The 12,091-nt window shown below is 37.1% G+C and overlaps 1 protein-coding gene across 1 annotated transcript; it reads right to left on the bottom strand.

Moving 5' to 3' along the window:
• Positions 1-1,819: 1,819 nt before the first annotated feature.
• On the bottom strand, positions 1,820-11,020 carry LOC132557382 (uncharacterized). Its single transcript, XM_060221886.1, has 2 exons — positions 10,925-11,020; positions 1,820-2,928 (listed from the first exon to the last, which is right to left on the bottom strand). The coding sequence occupies exons 1-2, from the start codon at positions 11,018-11,020 to the stop codon at positions 2,014-2,016; spliced, it is 1,011 nt and encodes a 336-aa protein (XP_060077869.1). The 3' UTR covers positions 1,820-2,013.
• Between the last annotated feature and the right edge of the window lie 1,071 nt (positions 11,021-12,091).

The raw sequence follows: 12,091 nt of genomic DNA, 5'->3' as shown, positions 1-12,091 counted from the left end.
CTGGATTTAATTGTCACATGGTTACAATACCCACGACACTATATGTTTGTTATTTTGTTCATGTTTCAAATGTGCGAGCTTTTGATGGTTGTAACACTTCCTCCGTTGCTTATATCACCAAAGTTGCTGTGAGTGATTTTATTTAGTTATTTTCCTCAGGTTACTGCGCGTGATGTTTGTTTGTTATGTCACTAAAGTTGTTATGCGTGACCTCATTAGTTATGTTGTCCAAGATACTGTGAGTGAGTATGTTGGTTATTTCTCCTAGGTTACGATGTGTACTCTGTTGGTTATATCATCCAAGTTACTATTTGTACTTTTTCTTGTCGAGTTACTGACAAATCTTGCGTCCGTTTGATCGTTAATATTTCTGCACATCACATAATTCCGTGTCAGTGTTGTTGTTGTTGTTGTTGTTGTTGTTGTTGTTGTTGTTGTTGTTGTTGTTGTTGTTGTTGTTGTTGTTGTTGTTGTTGTTACCCTTGACTAGTTATTTGTGTTTACTCTTTATACTGTTAGCTCTTGTATTCAATATGACTTGCGTGGTTTACTTTCGGTGAAATGTGGTTGAAATTACAGGTGCACTTGGAGTCCTTTCTGTAGGATAAATGTTCATGTAGGCGAATTTATCTGGGCAGTTAATGTTCTCTGCTTATATTGTCAGTAGTGTATCCACTTTCACGCCACCATAGTATGACCGAATTTTTAAACATATTTCTCTCAGTGGTGTATTAATTAATACGTTTAACAAGATGACTTCCTGCCATCAGCAGTAATGCAGAACAATATTACTCACTAAAGATAGTCAGTTATGTCGTACTGTCAAACTTATCGGCTTATACAGTATAGTTATTTTATCAAACGGTTGACTCAATGCCCACTCCAACTTTGTGAGAACTGTAGGTCCATACAGTATTCTATGTATACCCAGGAACGTAACTTTGTCCTGGAATTTCGAGGAAAAATCGTTGATTGGTCTTACTTCGTTGCGAAAAAAAACATGGAGACGTATTTTTTCAGTATTTTTGTATTATATTTTATGTTTTGTAGAAATTTTACAATAATTTAAATAGTCATAACAAATACCACTTTCATAGCAATAACATAGCTCTCACCCAAACAGACGCATACATACAATAACAGTCTACCACACGCCGCGCACCAGCATATCTTACACCTGCTGTTGGTGCGAGCCCGAAAGTCTCTACTCACTATGGCAAATATCAACTACAATGGTTCGTAAAGCCCTTTGTATCGTCTCGTCAGTATTCAGTTTTCCCATAAGCTTCCTAAAATGACTGTAGCTGTAAACTGAAAAGTTTTGGAAAAACATGTTGCCTTTCCACGTTGGATTGTGTTTGTGTCCTTAGTGCGTGCTCAGTTTATACCCGATGACCAACTCACTCGGACGTACACACAAGACGGACACCTGCGTCCGTTACTGAACACATAAATATACCTTGGTACTGCTTGCACGATATGCCTGTGGATTTCTGGGAGGCATTCCCTCCCTAGCACACTTGTCATGCTTCATGTTTGAATGTCCGCCGCCACGGAACTTACAGGGAATGTCGACAAAACTGGCAGTACACTTGTCCATTAACAACCATAAATGCAGTAATATAATATTCATAATTAATAATATATCAAAACACGTAAGCACGGGTCTGTGTCTGAAGAACATTGCACACATCCTTATCACGACACCGCCCGTGCACAAGTCATATCTTGACGGGCGGCATATATGTACTGGCTACATAACGTCGTCCCCTCCCCCCGCCCCGGTCCCCGCTGGATTTCATAACATACGTAATAAATATAAAGACTCTGGCTAGTACACACAGGCCAAAGAGTCAGTCAGGCCTGTCCTTTATAGCAACAGATGGAATGAATACTCCTCCTGGAAAACTTTCTCTGTTAAAATTAATCCATTGGGTTGCGGCACCATTGTATCACAGTTGGCGCATACGCACGAACACGTCAATGTCACGGTAAATCCCTAGTCTATAACCATCACACATCTCGTGGCCGTCTCCGTCGATTTTTTCTTTTTCGTTTGTTCTTTGGATTGCCACACTCACACCAGACGTTGACATGAAGTTTCTCGAACACCCAAACTTCCTCATACGTGGTATTGAGCCCCACCGTGGGGACCGGATTACACCGGTTAGGGTCCATTTTAAACAAGTTGATTGTGTATCCCTGCTCAACGCACTCGTTTAACTTATAATAACACAATTTTGTTAAACACTCCACGGAATTATAATACTTGGGAAAATACCCTGGTTTAGTTTTATTCCATTTCTTCTTCATCTTACATTTCCATGACAAGTGTTCTTTTCGCTTAAGTTTTTGCTTTCGTCTTCTTCCATTGCGAGCGCCGGCTCTCTTATGTCTTACATTTAATTGCATTAATCTTTGGTAAAATGTCACATCATCATCGAAATCGTCTTCCTCCTCGTCATCTTCGACTATAGCTTGTCGTTTTTTCCGTCTCATGAATTTTCTAGAATCTAGATACGCAGAGTCCTGCGTTCGAACCGTTCTGTCTTGTGAGTTTCTGTAACCATCATCACTTAGCATTGTATTCGAAATCGAATCTATATTCGAATCGAAATCATCTACCGTATCACTGAATTCATCATCTTCATCATCGTTTTCGTAATCATCGTCGTCCTCTATAGAACGTTCTCTTAACGTGCTCCTTTTCACATCTTCCTCGTCCATTGCCATCATCGAATCGTCGTAGTGTTTTCCCATACGGTAGCGAAGGTGCTCGGGGTCCACTTGACGACAGCGGGGCACGGAAATTTCCGTGATGTTATTTAGTTTAGTTGGCGGCGGACGTTTTCTAGGGTAGGCCAACGCTGGGCTAGTCAACATCACAATACAAAGCACGAGGAACAGAAACTCACTGGTTCTCTTTGCCTGAAAAAACAAACAGGAGAGTTGACATTTAGTCATAATGCAACACTGAGAAATAAAGCAATTCATCAACCAGAAAATTATATATTGTTCCGAACATCTCTGATACAGGCGTCATTCTTCGTATCCAAAAGGGTGGGCTTCGTATACCGAAACAATAATATATCAACATGGACACACCTATTTGTTTTAACTTAGCACAATCTCATATCAATGTGTAGTCTTACTGTTCAGCTGTGATGCGATGGTTATTAAGCTAATTGAACCTGCACAAAACACGAGCCATCTCTGACTTTAATATTAGTTTGTTTCTTGACACCAAGAAACAAATACTGTGTCTTCCTACTATTATATATTTCCGAAGTGATAGATATTAGAACAAAAATACGTAACAAGGAGAAAGCGAATGCTACTAAACATGCCATGTCCACCATGCTGTTGACACAGTGGAAAATAAGGAATATTTGATAAAGTTATTATTTATTCACTGTGATCTGCACTCTAGTAATGAACAATATAAACTGCTGTGGGTAATTCGGCGCTTTGTTGTTGTCATAACGACCTATTATCAGGCTACTTGGCGAATAGGCATTCCTAGTTGTTTATCCTTCATATACATTACTTCCTACACCGAATGTACAATTTACGTGTTTTAACGAACACTTTTTATCGGAAGGGGAAAATAGCACGATACGATGAGCAAACAAATAAAAGAAAAAAAATGGATTTTTTTATAAATCTAATTTCATTCTGACATAGTTTCATACCGTGGCTACTATTCATCATTACAAGTAAGATTTTGCCTTGGAAATTACTTCCATGGTTTAAAGCAGACAGGTTTCCCTTTATATCCAGTTTTAAAATCATTCCTTACATAACGCAAAATATTTTACGTTTTTTCTCGTATTATTTAATTGAAATGAAAAAAACTCTGCAGTTATCGATAAACAATACCGCATTTGATAGAGAAATACTCTATGTCTGGTGTCAATTTCATAGTGTGCGATTTGAAAACTAGACCGTTTGTGGTGTAAGTGTATGTGCATATATTGACTTTAGGCAAGGCGTTCGCTCCAATGTATCTTACAAGGATGTGTTACTGATAATAGAGTGAAATAAGTTTCTACAAACAAATATCTATTTCGGTGACCAAATACCATTTTGATGATAAAATCTTATAATCAAAACAAAGTATTCCTATTTCTGTTTTAAAGTAAATCGTAAAAGGGGCATCTGAAGATAGACATGCACATATTTCTTGTGACAAAGAACAATGTAGTACTCATTTGTTTCAGTGAACTGAACAATCCCCATACCGTCTGTTACAAATATCTACTACCATTTACTAAAAGTATGGTAGATGTATTATGTAACATTTTTCTGTGTTACTATCCACACGTATAACTGATGTATGACAGTTCTATGTTACTATCCACACGTATAACTGATGTATGACAGTTCTATGTTACTATCCACACGTAAAACTGATGTATGGCAGTTCAATGTTACTAACCACGCGTATAACTGATGTATGACAGTTCTATGTTACTATCCACACGTATAACTGATGTATGGCAGTTCTATGTTACTATCCACACGTAAAACTGATGTATGGCAGTTCAATGTTACTAACCACGCGTATAACTGATGTATGACAGATCAATGTTACTAACCACACGTAAAACTGATGTATGACAGTTCTATGTTACTAACCACACGTATAACTGATGTATGACAGTTCAATGTTACGAACCACACGTATAACTGATGTATGACAGTTCTATGTTACTATCCACACGTATAACTGATGTATGGCAGTTCTATGTTACTATCCACACGTAAAACTGATGTATGGCAGTTCAATGTTACTAACCACGCGTATAACTGATGTATGACAGATCAATGTTACTAACCACACGTAAAACTGATGTATGACAGTTCTATGTTACTAACTACACGTATAACCAATGTATGACAGTTATGAAATCACAACATTCATCTGACTGTTATGAAATTAAACTCTCCACCTTGTATATCACGAGCGACAACAAATATTCGCGTATTTCATTTGTAACTCTAAACTTTTTAACAATATACAAAAAATATATCCATGTCGGTTTCCGATAACATTTTCATACTAATCAAGGTAGGCACAGATATAGAATATAGCAGCTGATGAAATTATTTCATTGATTACATCGCATTGACTATTATTTGTATAACAGTGCAAAAATTGTTAAAAGCGCAATAATTTAATGGTGAGTTCTTGAGTATTATCAAAAAGGTTTGACAATGTCTTCATAGATCTTTAACAAGAAAAATAACAAACGGTAACGATATGGGTTTGCCGGTAATCATTACTATATGTAGTCATATAGTGACAGGTGTAAGTTCATATGTACTCTATATACCACTATCAACTTAAAAGATAGTATAGCATCTAGCTACAAACGAGAAAGGGTCTTCATTAGAATACTTAATCTTATTTATCCCCGATTTGATATCAGTGTTGTTTAATAAACATTAATCTGCCTGTAGTATACATAGAAATGATTTGGTACTTAAATGTTACAAAGACGATCTAGGAAATTACTGAGTAAACATTGATCAAAAACAGTTAAAAGAATATAGAAATGGTCGTATATTACCCAAGTCGAGTTAAATGTCCGTGGAATTCCATTTCTGTCCATTCGTCCAGTTACAAATTAACAATGACATTGTCCTACAGCCCACGTGTCCCGTGTACGATGTCTCTAGTATCTAACGGTGATTACCAGCGACTTGTCTATTTGTAGCCCACAATATTTTTGTGGTCTGAGTTATGAAGTAGTTTTAATACGCCCCCCTAATCTGTCGTAACGGTGTGTAATATAAAAATAAGTATGCGTCATCCTGTTAAAGGTTTCCCCAACATACTTGAAATTCTCGGTTAAAGACAAGATGTCAATACAATCCCATATATAGCCTAGAGTGTTTGTAGTGACTCCGCTAAAAAAAGCTTCCGAAAAAAACGTAGGGGAGTTAGAACGACTTTGATAAAGGGTTTTATTTAAATTTGGGTGTTGGCCGTTTCAATTAAAGCGATAGATTTGTAGAGTACTCAACGCTATTGAAAGTATGGAATGTTATTTGCACCGTAATAATTATTCATGAGAATTAAATAGGTTTTAATTTCAAATTTCATCAGCTTTGTAAATATTCAATCAACAGCGACCTGTATTTTATACAGTCATGTCGGTTGACCTTTTCACAAAACCTGACTAGTTACGTATCAATAGCCAATGAATCAGAGGTAACTGTTCATAGGCCTTCAAACAGCTGTAATTACACACAGAATGACAAGTAGAGTTTGCGTGAAAAATCCCAGTGTTTGTAGAATAATTCAAACGTATCAGAAACACAAGCATCATTATTGTGGGTTTGTTCTACCGGGGTTAGAGTTTGAATCATACCGTCTGGTGTGTCAACTAAACCCTATCAGTTTACCTGACGTCTAGATGCTTAAGATTCAACTGGGACTAAAAAAACAAAATGTATAGGGATCAAATGTTAAATATCAACTGACATACAATCATCTAATGTACACTGCAGTGCACCTTACAGGATATTCACACCCAAGGAGAATACAACCCAAAACACCCGTCACCATACCAATTAACACAGCGATATATACCGTAATATTAACACAATTGTCAGTAAACCAAACAACAGAGCTATAGACACTACAATTCACAACTCTCTATACCCAACATATTGGTATACACCACACTTCCCAACACAATATCAGTATTGTTGAGTACAGAGCATCGATGCTGTAAGAATGCAAACAGGTGGAATACGAAGAAAAAAATTGGGAGAAGAATGTGTCTTCAATGTGCCTCGCTGTGCAGGAACTTCTCGGCAAAAGACACAATTTATTCAAGAACATTTAAGCAAAGAACACACTTTCTGTCGGGATAGATCACTGCACAAAGAAATACATGTATATAAGGTTACCCCAGCAGAGGACATTAACCAGCACTACATGTAGGGATCTCTCGTCAAAGGACACGACATCTACACAACTATAAAACTGTCCTCCACCTGGCAGTATAATGGGCGGCAGGCTACACTTCTGCATTCGGGCATTCATTTAGTGTTAATCAATGAACAAAAATAAACGATATCATAAATAATAACATTAAAATGGTCTAAATATTTGTGTATTTATCAATAACCTTTAGGCTATCACCTAGAAGTGGCTCATTAAACAAATGTGGGCCATATAAACCAGTCTGTATTGCGAGTGTTCCTAGAACATATAACCTGCATATAACGTGGGTGTTCTTGGAACATATAACCTGCACATATCGTGGGTGTTCCTAGAACATATAACCTGTCTATATCGGGAGTGTTCCTAGAACATATAACCAGTCTAAATCGTGAGTGTTCCTATAACATATAACCTGTCTATAACGGGAGTGTTCCTGGAACATATAACCTGTCTATATCATAAGTGTTCCTAGAGCATATAACCTGTCTAAATTATGAGTGTTCCTAGAACATATCACCAGTCTAAATCGTGAATGATGCATGTAAACTACATTATCAGGAAGAACGAAGCTGTGAGAAAAAAATGTTCAAAATTTTTCACACGGTGCAATGAAGTTATTAAGTATTGAACTTTTCGTTGTCTTAGAGTCATTATTTTTCCCATACCATCAGTGTATCAGTTTATATCCCCATACCATCAGTGTATCAGTCTATATTCCCATACCATCAGTGTATCAGTTTATATTCCCATACCATCAGTGTATCAGTCTATATTCCCATACCATCAGTGTATCAGTTTATATTCCCATATCATCAGTGTATCAGTTTATATTCCCATACCATCAGTGTATCAGTCTATATTCCCATACCATCAGTGTATCAGTTTATATTCCCATACCATCAGTGTATCAGTCTATATTCCCATACCATCAGTGTATCAGTTTATATTCCCATATCATCAGTGTATCAGTTTATATTCCCATACCGTCAGTGTATCAGTTTATATTCCCATACCGTCAGTGTATCAGTCTATATTCCCATACCGTCAGTGTATCAGTCTATATTCCCATACCGTCAGTGTATCAGTCTATATATCAGTCTATATTCTTATACCGTCAGTGTATCAGTCTATATTCTCATATCGTCAGTGTATCAGTCTATATATCAGTCTATATTCCCATACCGTCAGTGTATCAGTCTATATTCTTATACCGTCAGTGTATCAGTCTATATTCCCATACCGTCAGTGTATCAGTCTATATTCCCATACCATCAGTGTATCAGTCTATATATCAGTCTATATTCCCATACCGTCAGTGTATCAGTCTATATATCAGTCTATATTCCCATACCGTCAGTGTATCAGTCTATATATCAGTTTATATTCCCATACCGTCAGTGTATCAGTCTATATATCAGTTTATATTCCCATACCGTCAGTGTATCAGTCTATATATCAGTTTATATTCCCATACCGTCAGTGTATCAGTCTATATTACCATACCGTCAGTGTATCAGTCTATATTCCCATACTGTCAGTGTATCAGTCTATATATCAGTCTATATTCCCATACCGTCAGTGTATCAGTCTATATATCAGTTTATATTCCCATACCGTCAGTGTATCAGTCTATATTCCCATACCGTCAGTGTATCAGTCTATATATCAGTCTATATTCCCATACCGTCAGTGTATCAGTCTATATATCAGTTTATATTCCCATACCGTCAGTGTATCAGTCTATATTCCCATACTGTCAGTGTATCAGTCTATATATCAGTCTATATTCCCATACCGTCAGTGTATCAGTCTATATTCCCATACCGTCAGTGTATCAGTCTATATTCCCATACTGTCAGTGTATCAGTCTATATATCAGTCTATATTCCCATACCGTCAGTGTATCAGTCTATATATCAGTCTATATTCCCATACCGTCAGTGTATCAGTCTATATATCAGTTTATATTCCCATACTGTCAGTGTATCAGTCTATATTCCCATACCGTCAGTGTATCAGTCTATATACCAGTCTATATTCCCATACCGTCAGTGTATCAGTCTATATTCCCATACCGTCAGTGTATCAGTCTATATATCAGTCTATATTCCCATACCGTCAGCGTATGAGTTTAATTGATGACGTACCTACAATATTGATCAAATAAAATCGTAAGAAATCAGATGATTTATAATATCTTCCGAATATCAGTAACACAAAAACAACAAATCCTCTGAAATATGTTAATAACACTAAAAGATGTAATGATAACTTATAATATATACAGACACAGATAGAATGTATTCTCTCAAATCTCATAATCATAATAGGGGGTTGATTCCTACAAATTCCATTGAGTATACCTACAATCACATCATATTTAGTATAGCCAAAACCTTTTTTAACAAATCTAGAAATCTTTTAATCTACATTTTGTATAAAACAACCACGGCGTTAGGTCTTTAATACATAGTCATAATCAGGCTACACCCATCATCAGTTTAAATCTAGATATGGTCATTACGGGTTACAAAATATCCCTTCGTTATCACAGAAAATATTTCATTTCATATTCGAACCACAACTCATAATACTCTCCTTACTCAATAAAAAACCTTTTTCAGGAATCGCATATAACAGATTATTAGCCTACCTGTTCAAATCTAATAGTTAAAGATAGGACTAAAACTTCAGATTATAGGCCACAAACTAAGCAATCAACTTCTGGAAGATCATTGAAAGCAGCGACATTTGATGTTACATCTCAAGGTCAGGGCATCGGTTAACACACGATAATCCCTTTGATATATAGACGAAAACATCGAACTCCTCGAAATCTTCTCTATCGTTTTTGGAAAAAATTAGACAACGTGTTACGCAAATTTGTCAAATCAACGTATTCCGGCTTAATTCGAATAATATCTGCAAGACATGTAGAAAAAACATTCGTTTCGAAATTTCTGTTAAGAATGTTCGTAAAACTGAAGTCTGTATGCCGATATGTGATCTAGTTTGACAAAACAATTGCAAAACGAAAATGGTTTCACTTTATCAGTTGACCGTTAAATGTAAAGAACATCTTCAAAAACTGTGCATTATTTTGTTTAAATTTGTTGAAATGTTTCACTGAATTTCCTTTTGTATAACGTCGTCAGAACGCTTGCCTGTAGTCATTTGGACACAGCCACTGCAAATTGTTCACGTTCCTTTTCTCAAATCATTGCCCTTGGTTAATTGGACAAAACTCGAATTAACAATAATCGCGAAATTATTCAATAATTATCGATAAAAATGATAACAGGATACCTAAACTAAAGCCAAGCGATTCCAAATGTATCAAAAAACACAACAATAATGATAAAATATCACACAATGATAGCAGCATCGACATAAGTGTAGAATACAATATAAAATATATACCACGGCGACATAACAATAGCGTCACCGCAGCAACTTCTGGCATAATATTATACACAACATCAGCAAGTGTATACTTCAAATAAAATAGATTAGAATTGTGGACAGCACGGCAAAAAGTTCAATAAAAGATTATCTCAAAATCAGATGGATGGAGACCAGGGTTACCCTAGTCATGTACCTTCCAGAAAAGGACCAGGTGAAGATGGTAATATCCATCCATGTACTTTCCAAAACCAAAGGATGCAAGACAAAGCGTTGAGAGGGACATGTTATCCCTACAGCATTCAAAACAATAAGGACGAAATCTTTTGAAAAGTAAGGTAACTCTCTACCTAAAATGAGCAGTCATAGTGCCTGATATTTCAAGCATAATGCGATTTGACTGTATACAGCTGTACTGGTCAATACATTTACAGACAATGAATAAACCATAAAAAGATGTTCCGATAAACGACCCTAACATTCCCATCAAAATAAGTTGAAAAGAAACTTAGTTGGTTTTTATACCTTATTGTCCCCGTAACCTATGGTGTCGGGGATACATACCTGTGTCACAATCAAAGGAGAAAACATTTCACGACCATTGGAACGGTAACTAGGACTTCTCACAGCTCTGTTTGTTAGCAGTCCAGTCGCAATCATATCAGGTAGCGCAAACGCGCCGGGGTGTAGGCTCACCGGTCTCACCCACGGGACGCTCGGCCATCACCCCGAGGACACAAAATATCCCTTGATCGTATTAAATCCACAAAAAATAATTCCCAGATTTTTGTTTTATCATAGAACAGTATGATTGTTGTAATCCTGGAAATACTTTGAGTCACATTTAAGCGTGTATTTCGCCCCTCCGTTTGGAAGACCGCGGGACAATGCGACTCTCTCTCATTTACACCGATGTTCACTTCGGAAATCCTTAGGTCAGAATAACAACAATAATAATGTAATCCGAACTGAATTACAATATATATATCCCCGGAAATAAAAATCCCATCTCAGAATTAATCCGTCCTGAGTGTCACAGCCCTTAACGTCCGGGAGGTATCCTAGCCTCCACAACACCTACGCACGTCCCGCTGGACAGCCGCAGAATCGATATCATACACGTGCAGTGTATTGGGTCATATCTGGAAAATATCAAACAAAATTTATTTAAAACAAAAACATGATTTACATGGCTGTTTTACCGATTAATTGATTATCAAATCATATATCAATCAGTTTCTATAAGGTTTGATAGTTTGCTGAAACTTTCAGACAGAATGTGCTCACGTGTTGCTCTTGCGTGATCAGTGCTAATTAAGTCTGCAAAAGATATGTGCGATAACCAGCTAAAGAATTCAAATACTTTGTAAAAGCATCGGGGTCGGATAGTGTCCACCAAGACTTCGTCAAACGCTAAGAGGTATATTTCGCTGTAGAAAGCTTGACCAGATACCCTCTATAAGTCTGACCACATGTGCAGAAGGCGACACATAGACATAGCGTCCTGTGAGTCATAAAGCTTATATAGTAGTGAAACAGTTCATCAGCATATCACGGAATCGATGTCCATAATGTGCTGCCCACACCTCATCACCACGGGCAAGGCCCACAGTTGGTCCGCCCCTCCGCCTCCATCCGACCCTTGGCAGTCTCCAGGGCTACTGTCTCTCACGCCAATATAAACTTTTCCTTTCCGAGCTGAGCAGTATTGTTAAAAAAGGCCCACACGTA

Source organism: Ylistrum balloti, unplaced genomic scaffold (assembly GCF_031769215.1).
Source record: "Ylistrum balloti isolate Yb309-2 unplaced genomic scaffold, AGI_CSIRO_Ybal_v1 Utg370666, whole genome shotgun sequence".
In the NCBI taxonomy this organism is placed as follows: domain Eukaryota; kingdom Metazoa; phylum Mollusca; class Bivalvia; order Pectinida; family Pectinidae; genus Ylistrum; species Ylistrum balloti.
This window is presented reverse-complemented; position numbering and strand designations above follow the sequence as displayed.